The sequence below is a fragment of the Tachypleus tridentatus genome, chromosome 2 (genome assembly GCF_004210375.1).
Source record: "Tachypleus tridentatus isolate NWPU-2018 chromosome 2, ASM421037v1, whole genome shotgun sequence".
Classification (NCBI taxonomy): Eukaryota; Metazoa; Arthropoda; class Merostomata; order Xiphosura; family Limulidae; genus Tachypleus; species Tachypleus tridentatus.
Window position 1 is genome coordinate 46,449,817 of NC_134826.1, and position 14,854 is coordinate 46,464,670.

Below are 14,854 nucleotides of genomic sequence, written 5' to 3' on the forward strand. Positions count from 1 at the left end.
TAACTCTTCTTTTTTCAAGAAAAGTTTATAGATCTTAACCTTTCCTCACATAACAACCCCTCTATTTCAGACACCATTCTAGTAATCTTCCTATGAACTCTTTTCAACAGTTAAATGTCCTTTCTAGAGTAAGGAGATTTAGACTGAACACAGTACTCCATATGTGGCCTAACTAGTGACCTACGTAATAAAACCATATCCTCTTTAGACTTGTATTCAGTATTTATGTAGACACAGCATAAAATCCTGTTTGTTCTTCCATGAGCATAAGCTCACTGCTAGGATGACTTTTAGAAACTAATCAACCAAGACCCCTTTCTTTTGTGACATTGTTAGATTTATTCCAATTCTAATTATATTTATAATTCAAATTACAATAATCAACATGCACTACCTTGTATTTACTTTAATCAGAAGCCATCTGCCATTTATTTACCCACCTCACTATATGATCTACATCGTTTTCTAAATCAGCAGTGTCCTCTTCATAGCAAGTGACACTTAAGACCTTAATATCATCAGCAAAATATTTTAAGTAGTTTGTCAACCATTCCTTCATCTATATTATTGATATAAATCAAATAGAGCAAGGGTTCTGACACGGAAGGAAAAACTTGCCCTTCTACAACAAAATATATTTTGTGTGTAATTGTCAGCTAGAATTAAGAAGTGTAATGTGTTAGTATTAAGTTCCTTCAGATATCTGTCTAGAGATGTGTTGAGACAACATTTAATTTCAGTTTACCATTTTGGTTTATGTGTGATCTTATTAGAGTAAATGGCTTTATTTCCCCTTTTAACTTTACTGTGTTTTAAGAGATCCATTGTTTTTCTTTGTCAGCGATTAATTCAGATATTCATTGCCATTCATCTGACAGAAGATAAATACCTCACCAACATAGTACATCATGAGCTTTGAAAGGTGTGAAATGATGCAATATGAAAGGATGACACTGTAGTGTTATGGATAAAGGGAACTGTGTGGATGTAAATGTTGATAATAGCTAGAACTTCCAGCAGAATGTTATTCGTGGTCAAGAGTGAAATTATCCAAAATAAAAAATAGAGGTACTTAATTGGACAAAGTAGACCTTTTTTTGAATATGAAATAAAAAACCTCTGTGTAAACATAAAAAATGACAGAGCAGGTCAAACGTGTCTCAGTACTTATACTGCCTTAGGAAATAAGTTCCAGTGATTACAGGCAGAATTTCACCACTGGTTATGATGAAAAAAACTGAAAGAGTTCTGAAATTCATTTAAAAAAATTGAGTTTAAGAATAAAAGTGGTTTCACTTCCTTATAAAACTGATGAAGAGCTATTTCATTGTATTTAGAATACAGTGTTAATTTGTTCCATAAGGTATTGATGTCCTTGGAAAGCTCAGACAAGGAACAGTAGAATAATAAAATATCTGGCTAAAGACATTTAAACTGGTAAAACTCTTTCTTTTGTTTTCATTTAAATCACAGTAATTTGGATACAAAATGATTCCAAAACCAAGGTTTGAGAGAAATTTATCATTAGAAGACCTAATTTCAGTCAGCTCCTACTGTATAAAAGGTCAAATTTTGTGTTTATTTTTATTTATTATTTACTGACTGTTTAACTTTTTTTATATCTTTTTATTATTTTTTGCCCTTTACATGAAAGAAAGCACTGATGATAAAAATTATAAATAGTTTAATCACTTCAAAATAAAAGAGGCAATTTTATTTCAACAATTTTTAACAAGATAGGGCCCAGTATGGCCAGGTGGTTGAGGCACTTGACTCGTAATCTGAGGGTCATGGGTTTGAATCCACATCACACCAAACATGCTTGCCCTTTCAGCCATGGGAGCATTATAATGTGACAGCCAATCCCACTATTCATTGGTAAAAGAGTAGCCCAGGAGTTGGCAGTGGGTGGTGATGACTAGCTGCCTTCCCTCTAGCCTTACATTGCTAAATTAGGGATGGCTAGTGCAGATAGCCCTCGTGTAGCTTTGAGTGAAATTCAAAAACAAACAAACAAGAGAATATTATAGTTTTTATTTCTAATTATCTATAGAAATAATATTTTTCAAAAGTTTTCCATGATCAAACTTGGTACTAAAACTCAGTCACAGGTTTAAAAGATCTTATTAAAATGTTGAAGTCAACAATATTTTTGTATTTTCTGTTGTGTAGAAGTTAAAGAAATTTATAACATAAGAAAAATAAATATTTCACAGTTAATAAAATGATAGTTATAGTTTTGTGTTGCTGTTCTTCATCACATAAACATTTTGTGAATTATATTTCTTCTATAAATAAAAGACTTTGTGGTCAGATGATGACAACAAAGATGGAAGCTTTTATCTTAGATAAAAAAGTCTAATTCAAGCAGTGTCTGGTGAAATGTGCATGAATATAATTTTGAAATAATTATGTTAACCTTCTTTTTCCAGTTTAGTTCTGCAGAGCAAATTTTTAAAATATCCCTGAGCACATTACTACCGTGTTAATCTTTGGGTCACTAGGTTTTAATAATGCATGGTCTTGGTGGTCAGTTTAATTCTTAAGAAACCATATAAATTGCCTATAAGAGTATAGCCATGCCAAGAAACATTCAGTTGTACCAGAAAATGTTTTCACTAAGAATAAGGATTATAATAATTCAAATCATGCCTCAAATCCATAATTTTCAAGTGTTGTCATTACTTTAGGATGTGCTCCATGCTTCAAATATTTGTTCCTTTACCATGTATACAAAGCTTAGATTCTTAACCTTTAGGCAAATGTCTTAGTTTACCTTTAGTTATTGGTTTTAAACTTAAATAAAATTTAATATTTTCATGTAAAAGCATGGTCTAAAGCAGGGGTTCCCAACCAGTGGGTCACGACCCCCCTTGGGGTCGCAAAGCCTTGGCAGGGGGGTTGCGTAGCCTTGTTAGAAGTAGCTTGGGATAACATTAATTTTATTTCATCAATTACATTTTCATGTTGCGAGTGCAAAAAGGTTGGGAACCCCTGGTCTAAAGGGAAACAGAAATGAATGGAATATTTGTTTTATTCAATGTTGCATCACAATTGTAAATGAGTGATAAAGTCATTATGACTTTCTTACTAGCCTATAATAAATGAATGTCAGACTTTGCACTCCCAGTTCATACTTCATGAGTGGCTCACAGCAATACCATCTTTACCTGAAATTTTTATTGTATACCTAAATTTTTACAGTCTACACATGTTAAAAATATGTTTCCAAATTGACACTTCTTAAAATTTTTATAAGTAATCCACAGAACTTCTGCGGTTGTAGAGTTCATGCACTGACAAACAGGTAATGGTATTACTCCATCTTCAGTTTATCAAAACAAACAGTTATATTTATTTAAAGAAAAATTCTTAGTGGTTCAACTAAAAGTATAATTCATAGAACCACAGACTGTTCTTTTAATGTTGTTTTCTACATCATTTATTATTTTTGTGTTTTGAGTTTTAATAATTATTGCAACTCAGTGAAACATCTTAAGAAGGGTTTCCTTCATTAACTTAACAATTTTAAGTTGATACCTAATGTAACTGTGAAGTGATTATTAAAACCATCCACCTACAGTTCCCACAAGTACATCTGAAGTGTAGTGGAAAACACTGGATCAGATATAAAATATGTACAATATAAGCAGAATGTATAAACAAATGTCCTAGAATTATCAGTAATGTTAAATCCATTTGTTTTGTAGATGTAACCACTTTCATAATTTATGGCAATGTAAGCTTTAATTGACCATTGATTTACTTCTGTTACAAAAAGGGTATTAACACATGTCATTGAATTTTTAAAAAAAATTAATATAATTTTGCATTATTTACATATGGTTCATTAATTACATTAAGTTTCTTATTTTCATGGTAATCTAATATTTTATTTTATTGGCTTGGTATTCAATTAGAAACTTGTATTTCACATAAGTGGTCAAATAACTGAACTAAATATTACTTGCAAGGCACATTTTAAGGTGTCATACTACCACATTGTGAATAGGAAATGGTTGGTTTAATGAGATATATTCAGTTTCTATGGTGAAAATGAGTAATGGAATGACCTCACTGAATTAAATCATTTCATCTCTTATTTCAAGTAAAGGGAAGTTAGACTTTAATTGCAATGTTGTTAAACAAAACTGTTTATTGTTGTTACATGTTTGATACTCCCCTTCTCAAGTGGCACTGCAGTAGATCTGAAGGCTTATCATGCTGAAAAAAACTGGGTTTCAATATTTGCGGTGTGCACAGCACAATTAGCCTATTGTGTAGCTTTGTGATTAACTATGAAACAAACAAACATGTTCAATACAGAAGTAAATTATTTTGATGACTTTGATAAATATATGTTGATGTTAACAGTTTGTTAGATGGTGAGAAAATATTTCTACAAATAGATGAGTTTGTATATATTATTGGTTTGCTATAGTTGGTGCACTACAAACCTTGGAAGTTATAACAGTGTGTATCAATCTTGTTGGCAAGTGTCATAATTTGGATACATATTGACATTTACCTAAATTCTAAATTATCATTTAATTTATATGTAAAAATGGCTGGTATGGGTTGAGAAAATTTTTTATGTTTTTACGTATGTATTTTATCTACAAGTGGGTTTTCTCATCATCACAGATTATCATTTAATTTAGTTTCAATCTATTTGAAATTAGAATACATAACATAATATAGGAGTTAATTTGCTATTATCTGCTGTTCATGAGTCAGTTCATAAGTTGTTGGGGTTTAGCCCATTTGAGTTGGTGTTTGACCATTCAATGAGTGTTCCTTTGAAGTTGCTGAAAGGAAAATGGTTAGAAGATGATCTGAAAGAAATGTGCTTACTGGATTACATTTGTCAGTTTTGGTCCAGATTCTTAGGTGCTTGTGAATTGGCTCAAAACAATTTGAAGCCATCCCAAGCTAGAATGAAAAATATTTATGACCACAAAGCTGAAGAACATAAGTTTCATCCTGATGACATGGTCTTAATATTGTTACCCACTAGGGAACATCCACTCAGAGTTAGGTATCATGATCCCTTTGAGTAAAGTTAATGATACAGACTATATTGTAAAAACACCTGATCATCCAAAGGCTATTCAGATGTGTCATATCAATATGTTGAAACTCTGTCATTATCCAAGATGCATTTGAAAATATTTTAGCCACTGAATGTTTTTCTGAAACTGATAACAGTCTCTTTGACTCAGAAAATTGGAAATTTGAAAATATTGGAGATAAATGCAACATCAAATTGAGTAATTCTGACATTCAAGCTAAGGTTGATTGTATTTTGAATTATCCACTTCCTGCCATCAAAAAAAATTTAAGATATATGGGAGTGGCTGTTTATTACAAGAAGTTTTGTAAAAATGTTGTTGACATTACTGTATCACAAACCTGTTGAAGAAAATTCAAAAGTACAAGTGGTCTGAAACATGTCAATCTGCTTTTGAAAAGGTCAAATATTTATTGTGCACTACCTTGTATTGATGACACTTGACTTTGATAAGCCTTTCACAATAGCTGTTGATGCCAGAAATTGTGGTGCTATTCTGTAACAATCAGATGACAAAGGAATTGAACATGCTGTTTGTTATTTTCCTAAAAAGTTTAATTGTCATGAAAATAATTATTCAACTGTGGAAAAAGAAACATTGGTTTTAGTATTATCTTAGAACATTTCAATATCTATATATTTGCAACACCACGACCTATTGTCATTAACACTAATCATCACCCATTGACATTTTTGAACCAAATGTAATTTCATGATTATAAGGTTATTTGTATTGATTGCGTTAATGCTGTCATGATTATTGAAGTTGTATAATTCTTTGCCAGTGTATTGTATTTAATGTATTGTTATCAATGTGTGTGTATATATGTATATATATCTGGTTAAAACTGTCTAATGCCAATTTTTAATTCTTGAAGGAAGGAAGTGTGACAGATTTACTATTATATACCTATTTCAATATTGATGTTTGTTTAAGTTAATGTGGTATTTAGAGCTATTCATATCTTGTACTATTAAATGTGTGTTGCAAAATTCCTGCTTATTCATTAAAGTTGTAGAAGATTCTCAAGTGTAAGAATAAACAATATATGTGTGTATGTAAACACTAGTGTATCGTCCATATTGTTGTGCAGGCTGAAATTTCTAGAAATCCTCCTCACACTTATAAATGTAACCAATGCAATGCACCAAGAGACAGTATATATTATTGGTTTGCTATAGTTGGTGTACTACAAACCTTCAAAGCTGTAACTGTGTGTATTCAATCTTGTTGGCATTTATGATAAATTGGATACATGTCAACATTTATTTAACTTCTAAATCTAAATTATCATTTAACACAGTTTCAGACGATCTGAAATTGTAATATGTAACATAGTAACAAGAGACAAGTTAGAAACTGTAGAAGATAAATCAGATTTGTTTCAAGTTGTTTGTATTTTGTTTTTATTATATTATTTTATTTGTTTATTTAACTTGAAAGGATTATGAAAGCATATTTAGTCATTTGATTTAATTTTAGTTATTTATGATATCTCAAAATGTACCAGTTGGATGGGCTTTTTGGGTAACAAGGTTTTTGTTTTTAAGATTTGGTTATCCAAATAATAAATACCAAAAACGGTCTGCATAGATTATAGAGTACAACTGAAAAACATTTTAAATGTCAAAAACTAAAAATGCCAAATAGTAAACATTGTAAATTGATTTTGAAATTGTGACAACATTTTTAACCAAGGCCTTTTATCAGGTAGTGCCTAAAACCACCACAAAAACTAGATTAGAAACAAATTCAAAAGCAATAATACAGTAAAGAAATAGAATATATACATTGTATTACCTATATGCTATTATTGGAAAAGTCGTCAAAACTAAAATTAAATCCATTGATACACCAGAGTTCATGCATGTTTATATATCATCACATATAAATCTAAAATTATCTTTTATTCATTTTATTCTTTAGCATATTAAAAATAAGGTTTTATATTCCAAAATTATTCTAACTCATGGTACTTTGCTCATGTTTCATCAGAAGTTAGTGAAATCACACCATTTCTGTATAAGTAATTATTTACTACCTGTTGATTGGAGTTGTACTATGAGGTAATATATTTGCTTTAGACAATCGACAAGAGTGATTGTGCTTAGTCTCTTAATTGTCATTTTCTTAATTACAATTTCTTTTATATTAATATCTTATAATCTAAATGCTTTTTAATACATATGATTATTTATTATTTTCTCTCATGTATGTCTACAGACTCACACTGCTAAAAACTGGCTTTTGATACCCGTAGTGAATAGAGCACAGATAGCCCATTATGTAGCTTTGTGCTTGATTCCAAACAAACACATTTTAATTTTAAGCCAGGGAAACTTGCATAATCCTACACGTTTTTAGTCTTTGAAATTTGTTGTGTATTTTTGCTGCAGTACTATGAAATCAGTGACTGCAGAAAATTATTAGAAACTTTAGACACTGTGCAAAATAATAGACACTGAATTCCAGTAATTTCACGTAAAAATTGTAAGCACATTTTGTGATACATAAGAATGTGAAATACATTAATTATGATAGATCTTTTGTTTTTATAATTTCAAAATAATAAAAGTAGTAGTACTAATATTACATATGTTTTAAGTTCACATCACACTTTAATCACAAGCCTTGTACAAATTCTAAGGATCAAAAAGTCTAAATTCATAGAAATTAGGTTTACTAGCTCAAAGTTCTTGGATATTCTCTTTTAATAATTATTTTGTAGGTTTATTTTACAACATAAGAAGCAAATTATGTGTTGAATTGACGTGGTTTTGGTTTGTTTTGAACTTTGTCCTAAGTTACTCTAGGGCTATCTGCGCTAGCTGTCCCTAATTTAGCAGTGTAAGACCAGAGGGAAAGCAGCTAGTCATTACTGTCCACTGCCAATTCTTGGGGTCCTCTTTTACCAATGAATAGTGGGATTGACCGTAACATTATAACGTCCCCACAACTGAAAGGGGAAGCATATTTGGTGTGGTGGGGATTTGAACTCATGACCCTCAGATTACGAGTCGAGTCCCTTAACCATCTGGCCATGATGGGCCTAAATGACTTGGTTAAGTTTCTGTGTATAAATGAATAAGCACCTTTTTTTCTCCTTTTTACATCGAGGACCTGTTAGTAAATGAAGTGACATTTATATTACATTCATCTACACTAATACACTTAATCTCTTTGGTAACCTCACACCTGTATGTTGTTGTTGTTTATATATCTTTAGTCATGTCATGGTGGATCAGAGTCAAGTACAAGTGAATTTACTTGTTTATAATTAGGGCCTGGCATGGCCTAGCTCGTTAAGGCTATTTATCTAGGATAGATACAGCATATGACATTCTTGTATGCCAGTCATTCTTACTTTATTAAATTCCCATAACCATCTATTTGGACATGAACTTTCAAATAAAACATTTTTTCCCCTTAACCTTCCAAAAAGCTAAATTATATAATAATAAAATGTATATTGAGAAATAATTTGATTCTAAGAATTTCTTCTAATTAAATGTAACTTTTTGAAACATTTTCTTCCCATAAAAAGTAATAAAGTTAATACTATAATTAATTACTTAATATTTTAAATACAAGCATTTTATTCAACTAAATCATTAGCTGTTATACTGTTATGGAATTAGACCATGTAAATTCAAAATCTAGAAAAAGAAAAGAATTAATCAAACAATTATTTTAATAGTCATATTAAAAATTTAAAAAGGTTGTTCCGTAGGACGTATTAAAATATCATTGATATCTATGTGTGGTTGCATTTCAAGGATGTTAACAACTGCTTTTGCAATGTCTTCCGCTTTCAAACAGGTGAACTGAGAAACACGACGTTTTGCTTCTTCAGGATTATCTTTGAACAAACGTTTGTGAAATTCAGTGTCAACCCTCCCTGGACTGATACACTGATAAGAAATAAAAACAAAAGCAAAGCTGTTTGAAACAGTTATTCAGCTCATCTAATTTTACAATAACTAAAAAACAAGTACTTTTTGAAAATGTGTTCATAGTAGTAGATCTTTGTAGAATTATTTAATATTAAATAATTTGTGTCAACTTGTTTATACTTTACATACTTTTTGCAAATAAAAATTTAAAACTTAATGAACATTTGAAATATACACTTACAAAATTAAAATGTAGTATTTTTTGTGTAGCTATGTATAATTAATTAATGTACCACAAAAGCCATACTCACAGCAACACGTATTCCACTCTTACCAGCTCGCAACTCGTTTCGGAGTCCCTCTGCTAATGCTCTCACCATAAACTTGGTTCCTGAATAAAAAGCAAAACCTCCTGGTGGAATCCGATGTGCAGACATGCTGTGAGTGAAAGAAAAAAGTTTGCACTATCAGCCAAGAATATTCATAGTATTTGTAAACTACATTATTTCAATCACAGCAAATTTTAACATTGATTAACCATCAATTTGATAAAGTGATATCAAAATAACATTTTCAAAACATAAAAAAACTGATTCTTTTCCATTAAAAACTTCAAAAACTTGTGTATTATACAAAACACAATGGTGTAGAGAATACTTTTCAATGTATTACAGATTACAGTGACAAAACTTACCTACTAATATGGATAACCTGACCATCAGTGTTATTTTCTCTCATAAGTTTAACACACTCTCTTGTGCAAATGCAGAGGCCTATTACATTCACCTAACAAATAATTTAAGTTCATTTGATTGAAACATGTAAAGTAATTAGTGATAGTTTTAAGAGTGACAACATTTTATTTTAAAAACAAGCATTATTTATTTTAAATGTTATTGTCTTTATAACATTTCACCAATCTTTCACTAAGAAATACATATATACATGCAATTGAAGTTTTCCAACCTATTACATCTACTTTAAAGTGCCACTGAAACAATCTTTAATTATAAAATCACAAGAGATATATTACTTATGTCTTTAAAGTAATACACATTTTATTAAAATGGATAATAAGTGACATTTTAAGAAAAAAATGTACTAAAAGAAAAGAGTCAAATTCATCTTGTTTCTTCTTATTGATATTACAAAAACTTAATAGAAAAATTAATTTACTATTTACACACACACCTAAGATCAACAACATAGTGAAACAAGTTTAGATTTGTTTGTATAAAATGTATGTTTGTTTCAAATGAACTTACAACAATTTAAAAACAGTTACAAATGTTTAAATTTTACCTCTAACATTTGTCTCCACGAGGCTGTATCACCTTCAAGCAAGGTTGAATTGCTTTCGGAAATCCCAGCATTGTTGATGCACACGTCAACACGACCATACGTTTTTCTGATCTCCTCAAACATGTCCAAGATTTCATTTTCTTTTGTCAGGTCACATCTGACAAAAAAAATGAAAAAAAAAAATTGACGCAAAACAAAATCTTTAAGTGTTCTAAATGTTCTGAAATAATTTATATATACATTGACTAGTAATGTTAAAAGCAGTTGATTGATATATGAATTTGAAAAAGATAAAAATTTTCAAATAAATATATCCTGAATGTTGTACCAAAATTTTAATTTTTTTAAAATTTTGAAAAAAAACGAATAAAGTACGAGGAAAAGGTTGTTTGCCATTCCACATTAAATCATCCAGATTTTGGAAAATTTTCCATGTAAACCTTCAGAATGCCTTGAAAAATTTCACATGTGCTCATCTACCCATATAATGAAAAACTGCCAAAGATTAGATCAATATCTCTAATAGTTTCTGATTACAGCCCTGTAAAATTAAGTTAAGTGTTTTTTTATTTTTGGCAAATTCATTTTCAGGCAACTTTGGCTGCTTAAAGCTGCAAGAGTAATGGTGGTAGAAGGCTGAAATTTGCTACACTGACTGAATTAATCTCACAGAATTCAAAAATAGTCTCAAACCAAGTTTATCTCTCTTAGGATTTGCATAGTCAGGCTGTAAAATCACCTGAAAACCCAAAATCATGAAAAAAGCATTGATTTATTTAATAAGCCATAGCTCTAAGACTTAATATGATATAAAGCTGAATTTTGTTTTCAAATTTCCTATAACATATCAGTTGATAAATCAGCAATCGTTGTAATCAAGTCTATTAGATCTCCTGTAAAAAAATGTAGTTGCATGCAACTTTTTATGACTTAGCTAAAAATAGCCCTACTTCAGGCCACAGTTGGACCAAGTCACCAGTTATTCAGCCTTTTCAGATTTTTACCATATATTCTGACATCTCTGAATATGATATACAAAATAAATCAGGATGGTGTTCAACCTACTTTTTGAATTATAATTCTTTAAAGTATCCTCTGACCATATGTTGTTTTCTTGAAAAAAACAACAACTTCAATTCAGGTGTGTTACTGTGTGCAAATATATCCATACAATTTTGAAATAATTTATAAATCCCATTGAAATATTCTAATCAGCCTTTACCATATATTCTTACATCTCTGAATATGATCTTCAAAAAATTCAAGGTTGTGTAAAATAAAAAATTATCAAATTTTAAGTGTCTCTGATATGTACCATTGGGCAAAGGACCACATTCAGGGCATTCAGTTCTTTCTTGTCAATCAGGAATCAGTCCTGCAGAATTGTGTAAGTTTGACCTACTTGAGCACTATGAAAAATACAAAACTGTGGCAGGTATAGGTATTAGGTCACATCACAGCTTTATTCTACCAACAAATTGTATATGAGAAGGCTATCAGATGATGATGTGTACACAGTTGTAACTGTTGGTAGTAGCAGTGAAAGTGATGCTGCAGCAGCTCAAATAGGGTCTAATGATAACAATGACAATTATCAACCAGGGAAATATGTGGCATGCATATACAATCATGAATGGTATGTGGGAAACATAAAAGATAGATCAGATGAACATTCCAATGTGTTCGTGTCATTTATGAAGAAATCAAGAAACGAACCGTTCTCATGGCCTGCAAGGTCACGTAAAGATGAAAGTTCGATTCCTTTCCAACATATTCTTTGTCTGATAAGTGCACCTACCATGCAAGGCAGTAGTGCTCCCCACTATGTTCTAAGTCAAAGTGATCTCAACATAATCAAATTTGAATTTCAGAAATTTATTCAAGCTGTCTGAACAAAGCAATGTTTGTTTGATGTTGTTAAGGCTAATTTATCACCAAAGCAGTTTTTGAAACATTTCACTGTCACGATTATTACAGTTTGGTGTGACTATAATCTTTCTCAGTTATCCCCTGTTGTTGCACTGTGCTTTTTGTGTCTAATTTACCTTTGTATTTATTATATTATGAATCTTAAACTCAGCCATATCTGCATAACTGTAATGCATGCACAATATAGTTGCATTGTCATGTGATCTAACTAGTTATGCCAATAAACTTGTTTAGAAATGAATTAATTCCTTCTTGTTTCTTACAACTTCATTATTTAACACTGTGAAATGCTGGTGAGAAATATTTTGGTGGGATTCATAAAATTCTGACAGGTATTTTCAAAATTGTATGGATATATTTGCACACAGTAACACACCTGAATGGAACTTGCTTTTTTCAAGTAAAAAATGTATGGTCAGAGGATACTTAAAAAAATTATAACTCAAAAAGTAGGTTGAACACCATCCTGATTTTTTTTTGTGGATCATATTCAGAGATGTAAAAATATATGATACAAATCTGAAAAGGCTGAATAACTGGTGACATGGTCAAACTGTGGCCTGAAGTAGGGCTATTTTTAGCTAAGTCATAAAAAGTTGCATGCAACTATATTTTTTTTCAGGAGATCTAATAGACTTTTAATTACAACAATTGCTGATTTATCAACTGATATGTTATAGAAAATTTGAAAACAAAATTCAGCTTTATATCATATGAAGTCTAAGAGCTATGGCTTATTAAATAAACCAATGTTTTTACAATTTTGGGTTTTCAGGTGATTTTACAGCCTGACTATGCAAATCCTAAGAGAGATAAACTTGGTTTGAGACCATTTTTGAATTTTGTGAGATTAATTCAGTCAGTGTAGCACATTTCAGCCTTCTACCACCATTACTCTTGCAGCTTTAAGCAGCCAGTTACCCAAAAATGAATTCGCAAAAAAAAAACCCAAAAAAACTAAATTTTACAGGGTGGTAAATCAGAAACTATTAGAGATATTGATCTAATCTTTGGCAATTTTTCATTATATTGGTAGACCAGTACGTGAAGTTTTTCAAGGCATTCTGTGGGGTCACCTGCAGCCCCCTGGATGATTTGACATGAAATGACCACAATCTAAGTTGGAATAATCTTGATGAACCATTGTATACTCTTCGTATATGTTGCTGTATTCTAATTTAAAGTACATTCTATTACTAATAAGTGAAAAAATTTCGTAAACATAATTTATAAACTTACTTGATTGGCATTAGAGAACCCTTTGCTGACTTTATATCTTCTTCTTGAGAAATAGATCGAATTTTATCTACATCACGAGCACATCCGACGACCTTCATGCTATGTTTTACTAATACTTGACAAATTGCCGCACCAATACCCACAGAAGCTCCGGTTACAAGTGCAACACGATCAACCCATCTCTGCATTGTCACAAATTTACGATAAAAAGCGTAAATAACAAATAAGCACCTAACAACTGCTATTGAAAAATTCAGTTTCAGTGACGTGTGGATATATTACTTGTAAAGTCAAAAGGTTATTAAATCTTATAGTTCTATGGAAATAGTCTACGTACTAAAACTTTCTATGTCCGCCCGCGAGAGAGGGATATCATATAATTAAAGTAATCATATAAAAAATAAATAAATGTCTTTATAAATCGAAATAAAAAAATATTAAAATGTATGTAAGTTATGCCATTAAAGTGTTAAAGAAAACACGGTTACAAATGCTTTTGTTGTAAGTAATCTATGATAAGTTATTCATCATACTAGAATAAAATAATTACATATACCTACATGAAAAGAAGGGAGATCAATCACTGGAAATCATATACGGCAATATCGGACTACAACAATTTTTTTTTTTTCATAACAGGCCTGTTCAGCCATGGCTTAGTCTGTTTAGGAGTCTTTGTTTCCAACATTGATAGGCCATGTGCCTTTTTTTATATGTTAAACACGTTTTCTCCATCAAAATTAAAGAATATGTTACACTGTATACCACCGTTTCTCAAACTTTTTTTGCACGTGACCCCCTTCCCAGTTTGATTTATCCCCGTAGCACCACCCTTCGTAGACGATGCAACTTAGGAAAAAAAGTTACTTTATTTCCACATTATTGATTTATAATATTATTTTTACAATATGTTATTGTTTTTAAACATATTGTTTATAATATACTGTTGAATTATACAAGTAAAAAAATATTCTGTTAATCACCGACATTTTAGTGTGATCCTTGGGCCTGATGAACAACTTAAAGTTTTTGAATGTTCTATTGCAGAGCGGTCAGTGATAAGCGAAGATCACTTTTCTTCATAACATCAAGGCGGTTACATATTTTTAATAGCAAATAAGTCACATGACGAAAATCAGATAAGGCAGGGGAAAAGCGATAAAACAGAACTTTGCCTTCTTCAAAAACTGTCTGTGCATGTGTGTATTTTCCTTATAACAAAGCCACATTGGGCTATCTGCTGAGTCCACCGAGAGGAATCAAACCCATAATTTTATCGTGTAAATCTGTAGACTTATCGCACCAGCGGGGTACTCCCAAAGCTATGGAAACTTGTTAGCTGTTTCACTTTTTATCCAGAAATAATGTTTGTCACGTTTGAATCTAGCTTGGGCTGTTATATCACTCTACAGTTTGATG

The 14,854-nt window shown here is 30.9% G+C and overlaps 1 protein-coding gene and 1 long non-coding RNA gene across 3 annotated transcripts in view; one reads left to right on the top strand and one right to left on the bottom strand.

Annotated features, from left to right (window-relative positions):
* The window catches only part of LOC143242879 (uncharacterized), a 22,312-nt gene extending 16,177 nt beyond the window's left edge, over nt 1-6,135 (top strand). Inside the window, exon 3 of the long non-coding RNA XR_013023364.1 lies at nt 842-6,135. This is a non-coding gene — a long non-coding RNA (uncharacterized LOC143242879). The remainder of the gene's footprint in view (nt 1-841) is intronic.
* On the bottom strand, nt 5,605-14,239 carry LOC143242864 (dehydrogenase/reductase SDR family member 11-like). Of its 2 annotated transcripts, XM_076486468.1 has the most exons (6): nt 13,996-14,239; nt 13,436-13,617; nt 10,268-10,424; nt 9,660-9,751; nt 9,277-9,403; nt 5,605-8,983 (listed from the first exon to the last, which is right to left on the bottom strand). In XM_076486468.1, exons 2-6 carry the CDS (start codon nt 13,531-13,533, stop codon nt 8,783-8,785), a joined length of 675 nt encoding a protein of 224 aa, XP_076342583.1. In that variant the 5' UTR covers nt 13,534-13,617; nt 13,996-14,239; the 3' UTR covers nt 5,605-8,782. The 2 variants fall into 2 exon arrangements, with proteins under 2 accessions (XP_076342583.1, XP_076342577.1); XM_076486462.1 differs by lacking the exon at nt 13,996-14,239 and having other exon boundaries at nt 13,436-13,947.
* Nucleotides 14,240-14,854: the final 615 nt, after the last annotated feature.

Coding starts and splice junctions, on each gene's coding strand:
- LOC143242864 (XM_076486462.1), bottom strand. CDS start 13,623: ATGCAGAGATGGGTTGATCGTGTTGCACTTGTAACCGGAGCTTCTGTG. Junction 10,425..13,435: donor GGTTCTCTAATGCCAATCAA/GTAAGTTTATAA, acceptor TTTTTTTGTCAG/ATGTGACCTGACAAAAGAAA. Junction 8,984..9,276: donor AGAGTGGAATACGTGTTGCT/GTGAGTATGGCT, acceptor ATTTCTTATCAG/TGTATCAGTCCAGGGAGGGT.